The sequence below is a fragment of the Labrus bergylta genome, chromosome 8, assembly GCF_963930695.1.
Source record: "Labrus bergylta chromosome 8, fLabBer1.1, whole genome shotgun sequence".
NCBI lineage: Eukaryota > Metazoa > Chordata > Actinopteri > Labriformes > Labridae > Labrus > Labrus bergylta.
The window spans coordinates 32,628,246-32,646,490 of record NC_089202.1 but is presented as its reverse complement, the minus strand read 5'-3'; the positions used below and the strand labels follow the sequence as shown (position 1 = coordinate 32,646,490).

The 18,245-nt window shown below is 40.7% G+C and overlaps 1 protein-coding gene across 4 annotated transcripts; it reads left to right on the top strand.

Moving 5' to 3' along the window:
• The first annotated feature begins 648 nt into the window (after nt 1-648).
• LOC109978676 (sterile alpha motif domain-containing protein 3-like) lies at nt 649-6,265 on the top strand. 4 transcript variants are annotated; one of them, XM_065957709.1, is made up of 6 exons: nt 649-805; nt 3,100-3,196; nt 3,547-4,484; nt 4,701-4,868; nt 5,195-5,290; nt 5,877-6,264. In XM_065957709.1, exons 3-6 carry the CDS (start codon nt 3,570-3,572, stop codon nt 6,192-6,194), a joined length of 1,497 nt encoding a protein of 498 aa, XP_065813781.1. In that variant the 5' UTR covers nt 649-805; nt 3,100-3,196; nt 3,547-3,569; the 3' UTR covers nt 6,195-6,264. The 4 variants fall into 4 exon arrangements, with proteins under 4 accessions (XP_065813781.1, XP_065813783.1, XP_065813782.1 ...); XM_065957710.1 differs by lacking the exon at nt 649-805 and adding an exon at nt 1,002-2,206; XM_065957711.1 differs by lacking the exon at nt 649-805 and having other exon boundaries at nt 1,001-3,196; nt 5,880-6,265.
• The last annotated feature ends 11,980 nt before the right edge of the window (nt 6,266-18,245 follow it).

Sequence of the window (18,245 nt, the reverse complement as noted above, 5' to 3'; positions counted from 1 at the left end):
GCTAACTTTGCCACAAAAGTACAACAGAAAACACGTATTCACTCTTCATACTAAATGCATGAAATAGCTGCGGACATGAGAACTATTTCATTAAATGAAGAAACGATATCAAAATGTGATAAAATAAGTTATTACTCACCAGATTAGCTCAAAGATAGCACCAATGCTACGGCAGTCAGCGCATTCAGCAGAGTAGAGACAGAAAACTCCTGCATGTCCGAACAAAAGTCCCTTCAAAAGTCTGCGATTTGCTCCACAAATAACAATATCTATTGTCTGTGTCCAAATTGTTCTCAACTTGTAAAGTTCACTCCGCTTAGCTGGCTCATTCTTAGCGACTCGATGCGAGAGCAAACATGGCGGTGAGAGCACGTACGCACGTGACCGTGACGTCATGCAGAGCAGATCAAACAATTTGAGAACAATTATGAAAAATAATCAAATTGGTTGAGCTCTGTTTACTTCAAACTAAAAACGCGTTCTAATAACTTAGAAAAATAGAGTTGAAATAACTATTTTGAATTTCCGAGTTCACACAACCCAATTTTTTTAACATGCTTTTACTGTTCGGTCTTACAGTGTAGTCCTGTTCCTTAATTGATTGTGGTAGGTAGGTAAACGATCAAAAATAAAGCCTGGTGTGGAAAATAACCGCATTGTGCGCGGTGTTTCTGTTGCTCCTCAACTGTAAATTAACTGTAAAGAAACATTTCTGCTAAAATGTACAGTTTAGCTCATTTTTCTATTTTCTTTGTCTTAAGGCTTAAATACAAGCAACTTGGTGATATCCGGAGTCTTCAATCAGGTATGTATATTCAAAGCACAGACTTTTAATAGACATTTCTTGTGCACAATCACTGTAAAGAGAAATCCGATGTGATGCAGATAAGGGAAGTTTATCTAAAACCTGTTCACTGTTTCATCATTCTATGCTTTGTATGTCAAACTTGCTGATTCGACACCGTTTAGTTTTACAATGGCTTGACAATGCAAACTTTGTCCTGCTGTGTGTGACAAAAGGGCACAGTTGCTTGAACACTGTCGTTTGCATCACAGCAATTTATCCTCAATCAACCCATTGCCTTGTCTCTTTGATGACTGTATCTGCACATTTCAGTCAATAAATGCATTCAAAATTCATTTAACAAGGTTGCATAATAATACAGTTGTACCCAGTGAAAACGAGGTGGGATGTTTGTCATTCACATGTCCTTTGTGGATTCAAGCAACCATTTAATGATAAGAGTCTCCTCAGTCATTTAAGGGCACATTTAAAACACCATGAAATGGTGGACTGTCCTTTCAAAAACTGTCAAGACCGCACTAATGTCTACTCCTCCTTTAATGCCCACAAAAGTAGGACTCATCCAGACAGTGATGTTTCAAATTATAAGAATGAGATTGTCTGTACAGAAACTGAAAGTCAACCAATGCAGAGTCAGGATGAATCTGATAGGGATAGCCCTTTACCACACTCTCCTGAGCTGGATACTCCTGAGTGTGAGCCCTCTGGATCCAGAGATGACACTGATGACTTGGAAGGGCACTTCAAAAATAATTTGGCTTCTTTCTTCTTGAAAATGAACAGTGTTCTTCATGTGTCAGAGACAGCTACACAGGACATCATTGAAAATTTGGCACAAATATTCACTTTGTCCAAACCTGTTGTGAGAGAAGCTGTTGTCAATAGTTTACAAGAGCATGATCTGTCTGTCAGTGGGGCCCTTCTTCATGACCTAGAGGAGGCTATCATGAAAACTAATGTTTTTGTCAATGCTACTTCAGAAGGTGCGGAACTGTCCACTGCTAAGCGGAGGGAAACATTTGTGAGGAGTAACTATCCTTTGGTAATGCCAGTGCAATACACTTTTGATTCCAGTGAACACACAGCAGTGTATGTTCCCATTCTTCAGATGATTCAAACAATGTTTAAAACTACTGATCTTCTTGAAAAAATTCACGAGGCAAAACCGTCTCCACCAGGAATTTACATGTCTCATGAAGATGGAACATATTTCAAAGAAAATCAGTTATTGTCTGAAACAGGGGAGCTGAAACTGTCCCTGATTTTGTTGCTGTACTGCAGACCAGAAACAGTGCACTGACGTTTCTGAAGGGGAGTTTAGCATGAGAACAAGGGCCTCCCATGATCTTCATGTGCAGAATGTTGTGGAAGAAGACAAAGCAAATCACTTAGGTGTTAAAGGTCAGTGTGCTCTCAGCATGGCATTGCAGCATTTTCATCCCATCACTGGTTTTCCACCTGATATTCTTCACGACCTCTTTGAGGGTGTCGTGCCAGTTGAGATGGCCTTGTGCATCCGTGAGATGATTTGCCTGAAGTACTTCACACTTGAATATCTAAACACAAGAATTCACACATTTCCAGATCAGCACACTGATAGGCTTGATAAACCGCAACAAATTCCAAAGACTTTTGCTGCCAAACGGGCATGAAAATTCCACTTTGCTTAGGTTATTACCACTACTGGTAGGAAGTAAAGTCCCTGAAGGAGATGAAACATGGGCCATATTGTTGGACCTCAAAGAAATAGTGCAGCTGGTGTTGTCTCCATCTTTCACAGAGGAGTCTTTACAGTACATGCAGACTAAAATCAGTGATCATCGACAGGGACTTCAAGCAGTGTTTCCAGACTTTAAGCTCAGACCCAAGCATCATTATGTTGAGCACTACCCAGAAATGACAAGGCGCTTTGGGCCTCTTGTTCACCTTTGGACAATGAGGTTCGAGGGAAAACCAACTTTTTTAAAAGAGTGATACAGGACACACACAATTTCAAGACTGTCTTGAGAACTCTTGCCACTAGGCATCAGCACATGATGGCGTATCACTGAAGTGCAACATTATTTTTCAAACCCCACACACAATCTTCGAGTGTCACCTCTGTCCAAGTTGCCACACTGCCTCAAGTGGCAAAAGACTTTATAAGAACAAAGACAGACAGCCAAAACATATACAGTACAACACAGGTGTCCATTGATGGCACAGAGTATGCTAATGGTATGTATGTTTCTGCAGGCCAGGCTGGAGACTGACCAAACACTGCTTGTGAATAACTCTGTTTCTTTTCTTTGCAGAAACTACGAGAGCTGGTACAGAGAGCATTTGAGGTGATTTGAGCTGACATCCTCAGACACCTGCTCTGTCATCGAGCTGTCAGAACTAAATGACACAGTAAGTTTGTCTGCATACAACATAGATGGACACTTAATACTGACACAAAAAAGATTTATTTTGATCAGAGAAATCCAGGTGTAAAATGTTATCAGAAGTGAAGAACCATATGGCCTCATGGAACAGTGTGTAGCAAAGTAAGACAGGTAAACTAAAATTTGATATGCCAGTTACGTTTACTAACATTACAAGCCTAGAAAGACTTACCTGCTACAACTGTAATTTTTTTCAAACCCCAGCTTTTAGGTGAATAATATCTGTCTATAACTGTTTCACACAAATACCTATTGTGTATGCATTGTTGAATGCTATTAGTTAATCCGTTCTCTCCCCTCTCTTTGTTTTAATAGGTAATCTTCACATACATACTTCCATGGACATTGTCAGGAAGATGACTTTGGCTTCACGTCCAGAATCTGTGACTGAGCTTGAAAAAATGACAAAAGAAAAGTTTAAGATAGACTTTGATTTTTGCTTATCATATGAAGATCCAGACTTTGACGGGCAGTTATGTTCCCTTATAGACATTGAAGAGCTTCCACAGAAGGCAGTACTTAAACTTGTAAGATCTCAGAGTGATGCCAGTTCAATTGCATCTGATGACACAATAATATTGCCTCATGCAATGACTCCAGAAAGGACCCAGAGATGGCCGGATGTTTGTCCAGTGCCAGCTTTTTCTTATGAAGTAGAACTCATACTTGTTGAGGGAAATTTGAATCATGAGAGAACAGGGAAAACCCTGAAGTTATCAAGGGGACAGAAGCATGACATTCTTGAAACCCTTGCATCCAAAATGCATAGCTTTAAAGCATATCCCAGTGATAAAGACATTTCAGTGGTTGCAGAAGCGCTTGTCACCACCCATCCTTGTCTTAAAGAACCAGGAACGCAGACAGGATGGTATGGTTGGAAAAATAGTCTGAAGTTTAAGATGGGTAACTTCTGCACTAAGTTGAGTCGGGCAGGATATAGTGAGGTAGCTGTAAATTCTGGAAAGAGAAGCAGAAACAACCCTGACAAACAATCTCCCCACACTGACATAAAGAGACCAAAAAGGGCAGAAGTGAATTTTCTCCCCAACTTTCCAAAAGGAGAAGATGGTTCAAGCCTTGAGCGACAGAGACTCCAGATTGTAGATGAAGTTATAAGGACTGACAAAAACCTCCCTCTGATTGCAAAGTTGATGCAGACCACCTTTTCCCTGCGACGCAAAGAGGTCATCAATGATGACTTGCCTGTTGGAGAGATCCTGGAGCGCTGGCCTGCCCTAAAGATGGAGTCACAGGTGAGTTTTTTTTTCTTTGTATGTGATAGGGAAGTGTAGGGATCTCAACATCAGTCACTTAGTCTGACAAGCATTTAACAAATGTAAAGTTTTGACATTTATAATGCGACAGTACATAATGTTTAAACACGTTTTGTAATGTAATGTTTTACAACTTCATTTTCCTTTTTCTTTTGAGATACAAATGCACTTCAATGTCACATTTTTATTTTACAGATTTGTGCAGAGTTTCACAGAATCACAAACATCAACCTGAAGAACCACTTCTATTCTGAGTTAGACAGACATGTCCCTCGTCTTCAGAGTTTGTTCAGGAAGAAAGCTGCGCCCACAGGGAAGGTGTCTGAAGTCCTGGATCAGCTCTTCAACACTTATGACCGCCAGGTGAGTTGATTATCCTTCTTCATGCATGATAATAATAGAACCCTGTTGGAACTCCCTATCTTCAGATTACATTAGGGCCAAATGATGATGCCATCGTTGATAGCTGACAGTCTTCTATCGTGAAAGACTGTTTGGAAAAAACACGACCAACAATAGAAACAATAAATGTCATCAAGTGTTCCTCTTTTGATATTGTCATTTGACAGTTTGGTAGGCATTACCTAATCGTATTAAAATACATCATATAGGGCTATTTCTTGTGATAAATTCTGTTCCTTCCCTGTTTGGCATTTCAAATTAAGATGATGTGTTTTCTCATACTTAAGGAACAAGTTGACGTCAATGTCCTCCGTGCTGCCGTCCTCCGTGCTCTCCCTACATATCTGCATGAGGATGACTCCGGATTTCTGAAGCTGTGGGATGTAAGTCAGCATATTATTAAGACTTGTAATGAATCTGTTGAACATGTTATATATTTCATCTGTTTTATTCAGATGCTGTCATTTTGGTGTATGATTGCCATGATATTAAAAAGTGAAAAAGATTAATATAGTAATAATTGTCCTGCAACATCTACAGTAGGCTTAATCTTACCTGTGAGGAATTAGTAATTAAACTTTGCATTTACTGGTCAAACCTCAATTCATGCTGCAGTTTTTAAAATTCCATTTAAAACCTGCAGAGCTGGAATAGTATGCTAAACAATATCAACATCTATAGTGAGAATAAATGCAATATAGTGATTGTTTAAAAAAGCTTGTCAGTTGAGTCATTGTCTTTCAGTACCATTTAGCTTTGATTGTTTTGAGGCCAAAAAAACAAAAAAGGGGATAATTACTACATTTAAAGTGGTGAATTAAGAAATCCCTGAATAGCAATAGGGTAGTGTACTTTCCATATTTTTCCGCTGATCAAGAAACATAAACAGCTTTTGGTACATTGTCATTCTATGGGAAACACTGAAGCTTAGGCAGTTGATTTGTAACATTTCTCTGTCCTTGTCTTTAGCAGGCCCTGTCAGATGAACTGCAAATCGACAACATACCAGTTGGGCTCCTCCTGATCAGTGCCACTTCAACAGATGCTGCGGTATTCTGCCCCGAGAAGGTTGCCGTTGTGCTTGAGGATAACACAGTTGTCGATTTCCCAACATTTTCTGATGCATTTGTCATGCTTTTTGCACTTATTTATGGGCTACATCTAAGTTACCCGAAAGACTTGGCCAATACATTTGACTTCATCCAAAAAGTCTTGATGGGCCTTGAGGATGGCAAGTTGAAGCCTAGAGTATTGAGCCTTAAAAACGACCTTTTGTCAACTGAATGATCTCACACACACACACACACACACACACACACACACACACACACACACACACACACACACACACACACACACACACACACACACACACACACACACACACACACACACACTGTGTGTTTAAGTGCGTTTACAATGAGGTTTATAATCCAAAACAAATATGAGGGCTGATTGATTTTTAAGGTCTTTATCATGTCTGAGCTGCTTCAGTGAAGTGTGTCAGTCTCTGCAGAAACTTCCAGCTGCAGCAGTCAGTTCAGTTTCTGTTCAGTCTGACTGAGGGAGGTTTTTGTACGACGCTTTTTCACTGTGTGAACACATCCTGACTGTTGATATAGTGATAACTCTGACAGTAGTAAACTGCTGCATCTTCAGTCTGGACTCCACTGATGGTCAGAGTGAAGGCAGAGTTTGATCCACTGCCTGAAAAACGATCTGGAATCCCTGATGCTGGAGTGCTAGCATAGTAAATGAGGAGTTTAGGAGTTCCTCCATCTTTCTGTTGGTACCAGGCTGAACGGTGGTAGCTGCTATAGACATAAACATTCTGACTGGTTCTACATGAGATGGAGACGGAGGCTCCCAGAGCAGAGCTCACTGCTGCAGGCTGAGTCACTGTGACCTGTCCTCTGGACTCTGAGGATACAGAGACAAAAACAGAAAGCAGCATCAGGGTTTAGTGGGCTTCATTTCAGAGGGACGGATGTTCATAGAGGAGAGGAGTTTGATTCTCTGGACTTTACCTGTGAAGCAGCAGCAGAGGAGGAGAGTCCAGATGAGGACGCAGATCAAAGTCATGTTTTTGATGATGAGGACGAGGATTTCTGTTGTGATGAAGGACAGCTGTCAGTCATCCAGTGTTCAACTGTCAGGACTATAAAGTCTCTCAGAGCACTGGAGCATGGTGCTGCTGATGCAAAGTGGCTCTCTATGGAAATGTTCTGAGAAAATGGCTGATTTTTAGCTGATTCAAAATGTGTTGAAAACTAATTTGAAAATGAGAAGTTTTAATTTATTATATGGTTTCAGGTCATGCTTGACATAATCTTAAAAGGTTGTGACAATTTTTTGTTTTTAAGGGATCTGCAGGGGTTAATATGGACCAACTGTGATGGTACAAAGGCCCAGTATGTGTTCTTTATATAGTCCAAAATATTATTATTATTATTATTATTATTCACAATCTCTATGTCCATGGATGGTCACGTGTTTGGGAGGTTAATTGTGAGCCAGTAAAGATGGACGTAAATATGAATGTGTCGCTAAAGGTTTAATGACTTTAGAAATTCCTTCTTTATTTTCTCATTTTAATAAGATGTTTTTCTTTGTAGTAACAACGTTCTCATATATATGAACTATACTGGAATAATACTGGAACGATGCAGCTTATCAGAGAGATGAAGAAATGATCAGAAAGTCATCTAGAAGCATTTTTCCCATTTGAATGATAAAGTATGATATCATCAGCATATAGAATCTTTAACATTTTAGTACAGCATTATGACCTCAACATATGAAACAACTGATGTCATGTGTTTAGTTTAGCTAAAGACTACACATTATGCTCTGAATGTTTAGAACAGGAGCATGATGTTTGAAAACCTCCAAATATAATCTGTAAAAAAGTATGAATCTGTGTTTTTAACGTTTGGGTCCCTTTATGAACGTGTTCACTTTGCAGCTTATCTACAGTGAATGTAATTTGTTTAGACTTATATTCTTAATGCTCTTTTCAAACAAACTTATCAATAAACACAGTTATACTATAAACTGTTCTCTGTTTTATGGAGCTCGTTAGCAGACAATCTTGTAAAGTGCGTCTGTTACTATGCAGCTGTTCAGTCAGATCAGTTCCTCTTCAGCTGACGGAGGTTTTTGTATGACGTTGTATCACTGTGTGAACGGGGAGCTGTTACCCTGCTGACAATAATAATCTCCTGAATCTTCAGTCTGGACTCCACTAACAGTCAGAGTGAAGTCAGTTCCAGATCCACTTCCACTAAAACGAGTAGAAACTCCAGACTGACGGCTTGTAGAATAATAAATCAGGAGTTTAGGAGCTTCTCCAGGTTTCTGAAGATACCAGTGGAGGTAAGCACCAACACTTGTGCTGGTTTGACATCTGATAGAGACAGTCTGTCCTAGAACAACAGACTGAGATCCAGGAGTCTGAGTCAGGAGGATGTCTCCTGATGAACCTGAAGAAACATGAAAAAAGAGGAGAAGGTTATTGAAACAGATGGAGAAAGATGAACAACATCCAAACAGAATCTTTGCTTTCTTAACTTTACAGAAACGGTGGAAAAAAGGTAAATGCTGCTTCTTTAAGTTTTTCTCCATAACAGTGATTATTGTAGTGAACCTGGCCTCACCCTGAACAAGGAGCCCAAAGGTGACCAGGTGTAGAATCAATGACATCATCATCATCATCGTATGTCAGCGTCTCTGAAAGGCCTCAAACAGCCGCTGATCGACACCGGTCTCTTAACGTCCGAGAGCAGAGAGGGAGGACAGATATGCAAACACACAGAGTCAGTCAACTGAAGCGAAATATGTAAATCTACCTCAAGCAAACTATACAAAAAATATGAATTTAAAATTAAAAGAGTTTGTCAAGCTTGATGAGGAATTTTCTCTTCAGTGGATGATTTTAAATATTAGAGTTTATAACAATACATAACAATACATGTAATGATCAATGCAGTATGATAAAAGATAAATATAATATTAAAAAACACATGAGGTTATCAATAAAAAACCTTTTAAAAAAAAGAAGATCAATAGAGATATGGATAATTTCAATCGATTAGATTAAATATATATGCAGTACTTTTTTTTACAAAGGATTTGGGTTCATGATTTAAACATGGAGCCTGTTGTCATGACCCAACGATTCAAAAATGTGACTGAAAACGTACATTATTTGACTCAAATCTGAGATAATCCAGTGTTTTTCAAAGCTTTCTTTGCTTCACTTCCAGAATAACAAACAGCAACTCTGTGTATTTGAAGAGATTTGCTCTATCTGTTTTAAACATTAAGGATTTGATTCGAAATCCATTAGGCCTATGTAGAATTTATCTTCCCAAACTGTCTTTTTTGTAAGATGTCGTCAGTGTCACTTTTTATAAAGAAAATATGTGCATTGTTTTATTAGTGATAACCTCAAAATTAAAAAGAATTATGAAAAAAGAAAACATGATATTTTGCATTTTTATTGCCAGACTTGTGAAAATAAGTATCGTGATCCGTATCTTTGAATGTGTTCTTAGAAAAACTGCTGCAGCTTCTTGTTACTCAGTCATGCTCAGCACAGTAAGACTTTCACATGTGTATTTTGAGAACTGAAACTGTCTGTTTCCACGGATCAGCAGTGATGCATTTCTGTTGCCATGGTTACTCAGTTTCACCCGGACGAGAGGAGGACCAGCAGGACCGGCAGCTTTGACTAAACGTTTTCTAGTTTATTTTTCTTTATCTTAATGTGGCTCAGTTACTGTCAGTCCAACAAGTGTTAACAAACTAACAAATAAAAGTGAAACAAGTAAACAAATAAAGAAGAAGGAACAACACTGTTACATTTAACACAAAGTGCACATTGAAAAAGGAATTGAGTAGCTCTCTCATAAATGTAGGCCTATATATTCACTCCAAACTGCTTCTTTGTCATGATCTCAGCTGTGCCTCTTCTTCATTGTTTCTGTGTGGTGTGTTGCTGTTTCCCTGTTTGTGTCATTCAATAAGTAACTATAACCATCTCATGTTTCTGTGTCCTAGAATTACTCAACCTGACAGTATACATGCCTTTGACATACTCTCACAACTTTCATAGCTGTTAGTTTCTAGAAAATATCTGAACACTTAACTCCTTTTTTTTATTTATAACCTTTCTCCTTCAGTATTTCAATTTCAGAGAGGTGATTTCATTAGCTTTGTAGTTTAAGACTCCAAACTGTTTCTTGTGTCTTTGACATACTCATAACTTTCACAGCCGTTGGTCTCTGATAATATTGGGCCTTTAAACAGGGGCATTCCTATATGATCCACACGGGGGCGCCAGTTCTCCAATTATGGAGAGAGTCACCCTGCAGAGCCAGACCTCAGTTTCCTCCAAAGTTTATCAGTCTTGCATGCTTTACGTGGAGAGACAGGGCAGATACAGATAATTAAAGCATTGCAACAATTCAAACATTGCCTGGTCTGCATCTTTTCATCACAAGCCTGCAGAAGTGTAGGCATATCTCGTGCACAGAGGGCCCCCTTGTGGCAAATTTAGGGACATCCTCAAAAATCACTTCTTTCACAAAAACATTTTTGAGTATTCATACAAAATAAAGACAAAAATGATAAAATAGTTTGTCACACAGGCGCTCATGTGGAAGTGAGGCAGGGAAGTGAACTCTAAACTCAAGTACTACATGGAGATTGTGTTGGTAATGCCAAGTGTAAACTCCTGCTCTTACTGTAAGTGCTGTCCTTTTGTTGTCACATCGTCCAGGAGGGATGCAAGGTGTGAACAGGACAGATAGTGGGTGTGATTTGTGTTTATTTTGGTGGAGTGTTGGAGACAACAATGCTCAGACTGATGAGGGCAAATATTGATATCAAAGTATCTTGTGCTCACGGTTAATTATCTCGTGCGCACAAGAAACTATCCCTTAAGCACGAGAAGGTTTTGCGTGTGAACAGGGGCGTGTCCAGATTATTTGACCCGGTGGGGGGGGGGGGTATGTCCAGAGTTGTTGATTTCATCTGAAGTCCCGCCTCTGATTAGACTAACAGCCAATCATAGATTTGGATTCTGGGTTGGCAGATCAGATGTCAAAGGGGGGCCCATGCCGCCCCTCTGGACACACCCCTGCATGTGAACAAGATACTTTTTGGTGCTCCCTTGCAAAATGTTCACCACAGTGATAGAAGATCACGTTAGGCCAGAGGGCAGAGAGAGACACATGAACCAAGTCATTTTCATATCAATCCAAAACACCATTTATTAAAACTTTAAACCACGATAACGTAATGAAGCAGTTTCTTTACGTGCACAGACATCTCACAGATTGCTTGCTTGTCTATGGTCATGCGCCTGCGTCGGGGAATAAACACCTTCATCCCCCTTCCACTCGCTGGAGATGAATATCACACATCATCTCACCCCCGCCTCACATGCAGCAAAAATTACAACGAGGCTGTCAGAAAAAACAAATGTCTGTTTGCGTCCACACATGCAGCTCAACCTGAACATTTCAGGAGTTTTCAGGAGTTTTTGTACGAGTGTGAAAAGCACCAAAAATGTTCCTTTAAGTTAAAACTTCAGTGACGCTGAAGATTCTTGTTTTTTTCTTTCATGGTTGTTTATATGTTTGTGTACTTTTTCTTCCTCCTCTCAGCTCTTCATCTTCCTCCTCTCAGCTCTTCATCTTCCTCCTCTCAGCTCTTCCTCCTCTCAGCTCTTCCTCCTCTCACCTCTTCATCTTCCTCCTCTCAGTTCTTCCTCCTCTCAGCTCTTCATCTTCCTCCTCTCAGTTCTTCATCTTCCTACTCTCAGCTCTTCATCTTCCTCCTCTCAGCTCTTCCTCCTCTTAGCTCTTCATCTTCCTCCTCTCAGCTCTTCATCTTCCTCCTCTTAGCTCTTCATCTTCTTCCTCTCAGCTCTTCATCTTCCTCCTCTCAGTTCTTCATCTTCCTCCTCTTAGCTCTTCATCTTCCTCAGCTCTGCCTCCTCTCAGCTCTTCATCTTCCTCCTCTCAGCTCTTCCTCCTCTCAGCTCTTCATCTTCCTCCTCTCAGCTCTTCATCTTCCTCCTCTTAGCTCTTCATCTTCCTCAGCTCTTCCTCCTCTCAGCTCTTCATTTTCCTCAGCTCTTCATCTTCCTCCTCTAAGCTCTTCATCGTCCTCCTCTCAGCTCTTCCTCCTCTCAGCTCTTCATCTTCCTCCTCTCAGCTCTTCATCTTCCTCCTCTCAGCTCTTCCTCCTCTCAGCTCTTCATCTTCCTCCTCTCAGCTCTTCCTCCTCTCAGCTCTTCATTGTCCTCCTCTCAGCTCTTCATCTTCCTCAGCTCTTCCTCCTCTCAGCTCTTCATTGTCCTCCTCTCAGCTCTTCATCTTCCTCCTCTCAGCTCTTCCTCCTCTCAGCTCTTCATCTTCCTCAGCTCTTCCTCCTCTCAGCTCTTCATCTTCCTCCTCTCAGCTCTTCATCTTCCTCCTCTCAGCTCTTCATCTTCCTCAGCTCTTCATCTTCCTCCTCTCAGCTCTTCATCTTCCTCCTCTCAGCTCTTCCTCCTCTCAGCTCTTCATCTTCCTCAGCTCTTCATCTTCCTCCTCTCAGCTCTTCCTCCTCTCAGCTCTTCATCTTCCTCCTCTTAGCTCTTCATCTTCCTCCTCTCAGCTCCTCATCTTCCTCCTCTCAGCTCTTCATCTTCCTCAGCTCTTCCTCCTCTCAGCTCTTCATCTTCCTCAGCTCTTCCTCCTCTCAGCTCTTCATCTTCCTCCTCTTAGCTCTTCATCTTCCTCCTCTCAGCTCCTCATCTTCCTCCTTTCAGCTCTTCATCTTCCTCACCTCTTCCTCCTCTCAGCTCTTCCTCCTCTCAGCTCTTCATCGTCCTCTTCTCAGCTCTTCCTCCTTTCAGCTCTTCATCTTCCTCACCTCTTCCTCATCTCAGCTCTTCCTCCTCTCAGCTCTTCATCTTCCTCCTCTTAGCTCTTCATCTTCCTCAGCTCTTCCTCCTCTCAGCTCTTCATCTTCCTCAGCTCTTCATCTTCCTCCTCTCAGCTCTTCCTCCTCTCAGCTCTTCATCTTCCTCAGCTCTTCCTCCTCTCAGCTCTTCCTCCTCTCAGCTCTTCATCTTCCTCCTCTCAGCTCTTCCTCCTCTCAGCTCTTCATCTTCCTCAGCTCTTCCTCCTCTCAGCTCTTCATCTTCCTCAGCTCTTCCTACTCTCAGCTCTTCATCTTCCTCAGCTCTTCCTCCTCTCAGCTCTTCATCTTCCTCCTCTCAGCTCTTCATCTTCCTCCTCTCAGCTCTTCATCTTCCTCAGCTCTTCCTCCTCTCAGCTCTTCCTCCTCTCAGCTCTTCATCTTCCTCCTCTCAGCTCTTCCTCCTCTCAGCTCTTCCTCATCTCAGCTCTTCCTTCTCTCAGCTCTTCATCTTCCTCATCTCTTCCTCCTCTAAGCTCTTGATCTTCCTCAGCTCTTCCTCCTCTCAGCTCTTCCTCCTCTCAGCTGTTCCTCCTCTCAGCTCTTCATCTTCCTCCTCTCAGCTCTTCCTCCTCTCAGCTCTTCCTCTTCTCAGCTCTTCCTCCTCTCAGCTCTTCCTCCTCTCAGCTCTTTATCGTCCTCTGCTCAGCTCTTCCTCCTCTCAGCTCTTCCTCCTCTCAGCTCTTCCTCTTCTCAGCTCTTCCTCCTCTCAGCTCTTCCTCCTCTCAGCTGTTCCTCCTCTAAGCTCTTCATCTTCCTCCTCTCAGCTCTTCCTCCTCTCAGCTCTTCCTCCTCTCAGCTCTTCCTCTTCTCAGCTCTTCCTCCTCTCAGCTCTTCCTCCTCTCAGCTCTTCATCTTCCTAGTGTTGCAAAGATGGCGACTTTCTCGCTAAATCTGTCAACTTTTTATGTCAAAATCTACAAGCGACAAATCTCGCGACTTTTTCTGGTGTTTTGGAGACTCTGAGGTGAAAGCACGTATCGCTCTGCAGTTACTGTCCTCAACGAGCAGCGGGTGCTGCCGTGAGCCCCTCCCCCGTCCCAAAGCACTCACAGGCGGTCAGTCTCACAGTAGTCTCGCGCAGCAGTCCCAGCTGCAGTCAGAGCAGAGAGGAGTCTATCGGCTGCTTGTTTTCATAGCATGCTTAAGCCATATAGTTGGTGTGCTTCTGCACGGTACAGTTTAGGCACGAGCACAAGCACGCGGGCACACAACGCTGACAGCCTCCATTCAGGAGAAATCCAGGAGAGAAAGATATTCCAATCTGTAAAGTGCATTGCAGTTTGCAGTCCATCTATATTAAAAAGGAAATAAACTTCAGAAAAGGTAAAGGGGTAATAATGGATTTGAAGTGTCTAAAAATGTAAATTCTGTTTTTTTGTTTTGGATTTTGAAAATTTCAAAAAAATCAGAGAATGGAAAAAGACCAAGTACTTTGAGTTTTCTGTTGTATCTTTCATCACACTGATTTACACAAGTCTGCAGTCATCAATTTTTTAGCCATCTGATGCATATTTTTTTCCCCACTCCCGTCGCGGAGGGCCCTTGCGTGCTCAGGGGCCCCTGGGCACGTGCCCGGATGGTAGATCCAGGGTTGTGCCTTTTAATTGCAATGTGAACATTAGGGCTGTTGAAATGAATCATTTAATGGATGCATCGCGATGCAGACTAGACGATTGATGCATCGATGCAGGGACAGGAAGTAATCGATGCTGACGAGGGTTAGAAAAAAGCATCTGTTAACCTCTACATGTGTTTGTTTTGAGCAGCGTTGAGTGAGTTTGTTTTACCTAAACACACACGGTGGTGTGTAATGAAAGTAACGTAGGCTAACAGAGGGATTTGTGACAGAAAACAACATCAATTGAGTCCCGGTCCTGGTCTTGCTGACTTTATGAGCAGAGTCAGCTGGTCCTGCAGGCTCAGACCACAGTGCTCCGCTGCAGGCTGAAACGGCTTGACTTGGTGTCTCTTTAGCCGACCGCAGCTCGGGTTAGCATCTTTATCACAGGTAAAGGTGTGTTTAAAGTGATGCCTCGCTGTCTTAAGTCCAGGATAACTAAAAGAAGGGGGCTGTGGCGGTGACTCGGGATAAAATGAGCGGCTGTAAACACAGTAGACTCCCGACAGTATCACCGCTAAGTGCACCTCCGCTAAAGCTGCGTTCCTTTGATGATACACAAGTTCGACAAGTTCTTCACAATAAAAGTCCCCTTCCTATCTGTAGTTGAAGTGCTTTTAATGTGAAACATTCATATCAGGAAATGGGGTGTTTACAGCAGTAGCAACTTAACACAACTCGTCTGAAAAAACCCTGAACAAAGCTCACAGCTAAAGGCTACAACGTCCTGAGAAGAGAACACACAGAGACTTAAAAACATCTTTCTCTCTTATAATAAACTAAACACACAGAGACTTAAAAACATCTTTCTCTCTTATTATAAACTAAACACACAGAGACTTAAAAACATCTTTCTCTCTTATTATAAACTAAACACACAGAGACTTAAAAACATCTTTCTCTCTTATAATAAACTAAACACACAGAGACTTAAAAACATCTTTCTCTCTTATAATAAACTAAACACACAGAGACTTAAAAACATCTTTCTCTCTTATAATAAACTAAACACACAGAGACTTAAAAACATCTTTCTCTCTTATGATAAACTAAACACACAGAGACTTAAAAACATCTTTCTCTCTTATGATAAACTAAACACACAGAGACTTAAAAACATCTTTCTCTCTTATAATAAACTAAACACACAGAGACTTAAAAACATCTTTCTCTCTTATAATAAACTAAACACACAGAGACTTAAAAACATCTTTCTCTCTTATAATAAACTAAACACACAGAGACTTAAAAACATCTTTCTCTCTTATAATAAACTAAACACACAGAGACTTAAAAACATCTTTCTCTCTTACAATAAACTAAACACACAGAGACTTAAAAACATCTTTCTCTCTTATAATAAACTAAACACACAGAGACTTAAAAACATCTTTCTCTCTTATTATAAACTAAACACACAGACTTAAAAACATCTTTCTCTCTCTTATTATAAACTAAACACACAGAGACTTAAAAACATCTTTCTCTCTTATAATAAACTAAACACACAGAGACTTAAAAACATCTTTCTCTCTTATAATAAACTAAACACACAGAGACTTAAAAACATCTTTCTCTCTTATGATAAACTAAACACACAGAGACTTAAAAACATCTTTCTCTCTTATAATAAACTAAACACACAGAGACTTAAAAACATCTTTCTCTCTTATAATAAACTAAACACACAGAGACTTAAAAACATCTTTCTCTGGACTGTTTGTCTCTGTTTATGAAAAAGTAGCCATGTGCAGTAATATAGAAAATTGAGGATGAATCGTGATGCATCGTGATATCGAATCGAATCGTAAGACCAGTGAAGATGCACAGCTTTACTGAACATGCATCCAAGAAAACTCAATAAAAATAATTTTGAAAGAAAGAGGCCGGAGATGAAATCAAGAGAATTATCTCTGCTTAATAAAAATGTGCTCTCTAGAAGTTTATCTGATAGTGCTGTAGCTAGATTTAAGGAAGCTATTTCAGCTGCTTTTGATTCAGTACCGTGTTTCAACCCAGTTGGAAACTCTTATGATAGCTTTAGTCCCTCTCAGCTAGATCAGTTTGTTGATAGTGCAGTGGATTCACTGAGAGTTACTCTGGATTCGATTGCTCCCCTAAAACAGAAGGTTATCAAGCGGCGGAGAATAGCTCCATGGTTCAACTCAGAAACCCGTACTCTAAAACAAACATCGTGAAATTTTGAAAGAATATGGCGCTCGACCAAAACGGTAGAATCCCGTTTATTCTGGCAGGATAGTCAGAGAAAATATATGAAGGCTCTACGTCACGCTCGAGCTGCCTACTACTCCTCTCTAATCGAGGAAAACAAAAGCAATCCTAGATACCTTTTCAGGACTGTAGCCAGGCTGACAGAGAGTCATGGCTCCATTGAGCCTTGTATTCCTTTAGCCCTCAGCAGTAATGATTTCCTGAGTTTTTTCAACAACAAAATTCTAGACATCAGAGACAAAATTAGTAACCTCCTGCCCTTACCTGGTGCAGATACGTTTGATATGGCAGAGACAGTTCCAGGACCAGATATTAGTCTAGACTGTTTTTCTCCAATCGACCTTTCAGAGCTATATTCAATTATTTCTACGTCAAAACCATCAACCTGTCTTTTGGACCCAATCCCAACCAAGTTGTTTAAGGAAGTCTTTCCCTTAGTTAGCAACTCTATATTAGATATGATCAATATGTCTTTACTGGCAGGCTATGTACCACAGGCATTTAAAGTAGCAGTAATCAAACCTCTACTTAAAAAGCCTACTCTACATTCAGGAACTCTAGCTAACTACAGGCCTATATCCAACCTTCCTTTTATCTCAAAGATCCTGGAGAAAGTGGTAGCTAATCAGCTGTGTGACTTTCTCCATGACAACAGTTTATTTGAGGAGTTTCAGTCAGGATTTAGAGTCCACCATAGCACTGAGACTGCACTAGTTAGAGTTACAAACGATCTACTTCTAGCTTCAGACAGGGGACTTCTCTCTGTGCTCGTCTTGTTAGATCTTAGTGCTGCTTTTGACACCATTGACCATCAGATCCTATTATACAGACTAGAACATTTACTTGGAATTACAGGGACTGCTTTAAGTTGGTTTGAATCCTACTTATCAGACCGATCTCAGTTTGTACATGTTAATGATGAGTCCTCTATACACACTAAAGTTAGCCATGGAGTCCCACAAGGTTCAGTGCTTGGACCAATTCTCTTTACATTATATATGCTTCCTCTGGGAAATATTATGAGGAAACACTCCATACAGTTTCATTGTTATGCAGATGATACTCAGCTTTATGTATAAATGAAGCCCGATGGCACCAGTCAGTTATGTCAGCTAGAAACGTGCCTTAAGGACGTTAGGACCTGGATGACCAGACATTTTTTGCTACTTAACTCAGACAAGACTGAAGTTATTGTGCTAGGCACTAAGAACCTCAGAGAGACTTTTTCTAGTGATTTGACTGTCCTTAGTGACATCAGCCTGGCATCTAGCACCACTGTTAGGAATCTAGGAGTTCTTTTTGATCAAGATATGTCTTTTAGCTCTCACATCAGTCAAGATTCAAGAACAGCCTATTTTCACCTTCGTAATATATCTAAGATCAGGAATATCCTGTCGCAAAATGATGCAGAAAAACTAGTTCATGCATTTGTTACCTCCAGATTGGATTATTGTAATTCTCTTTTGTCAGGGTGCTCTGGTAAGTCTCTAAAGACTCTTCAACTAGTCCAG

What these genes read in the sequence shown, in the direction of transcription:
- LOC109978676 (XM_065957709.1), top strand. Translation starts at nt 3,570, where the DNA reads ATGGACATTGTCAGGAAGATGACTTTGGCTTCACGTCCAGAATCTGTG. An exon ending in TCAACACTTATGACCGCCAG is followed by an intron (nt 4,869 to 5,194) that starts GTGAGTTGATTA and finishes CTCATACTTAAG; the next exon opens with GAACAAGTTGACGTCAATGT. An exon ending in GATTTCTGAAGCTGTGGGAT is followed by an intron (nt 5,291 to 5,876) that starts GTAAGTCAGCAT and finishes CCTTGTCTTTAG; the next exon opens with CAGGCCCTGTCAGATGAACT.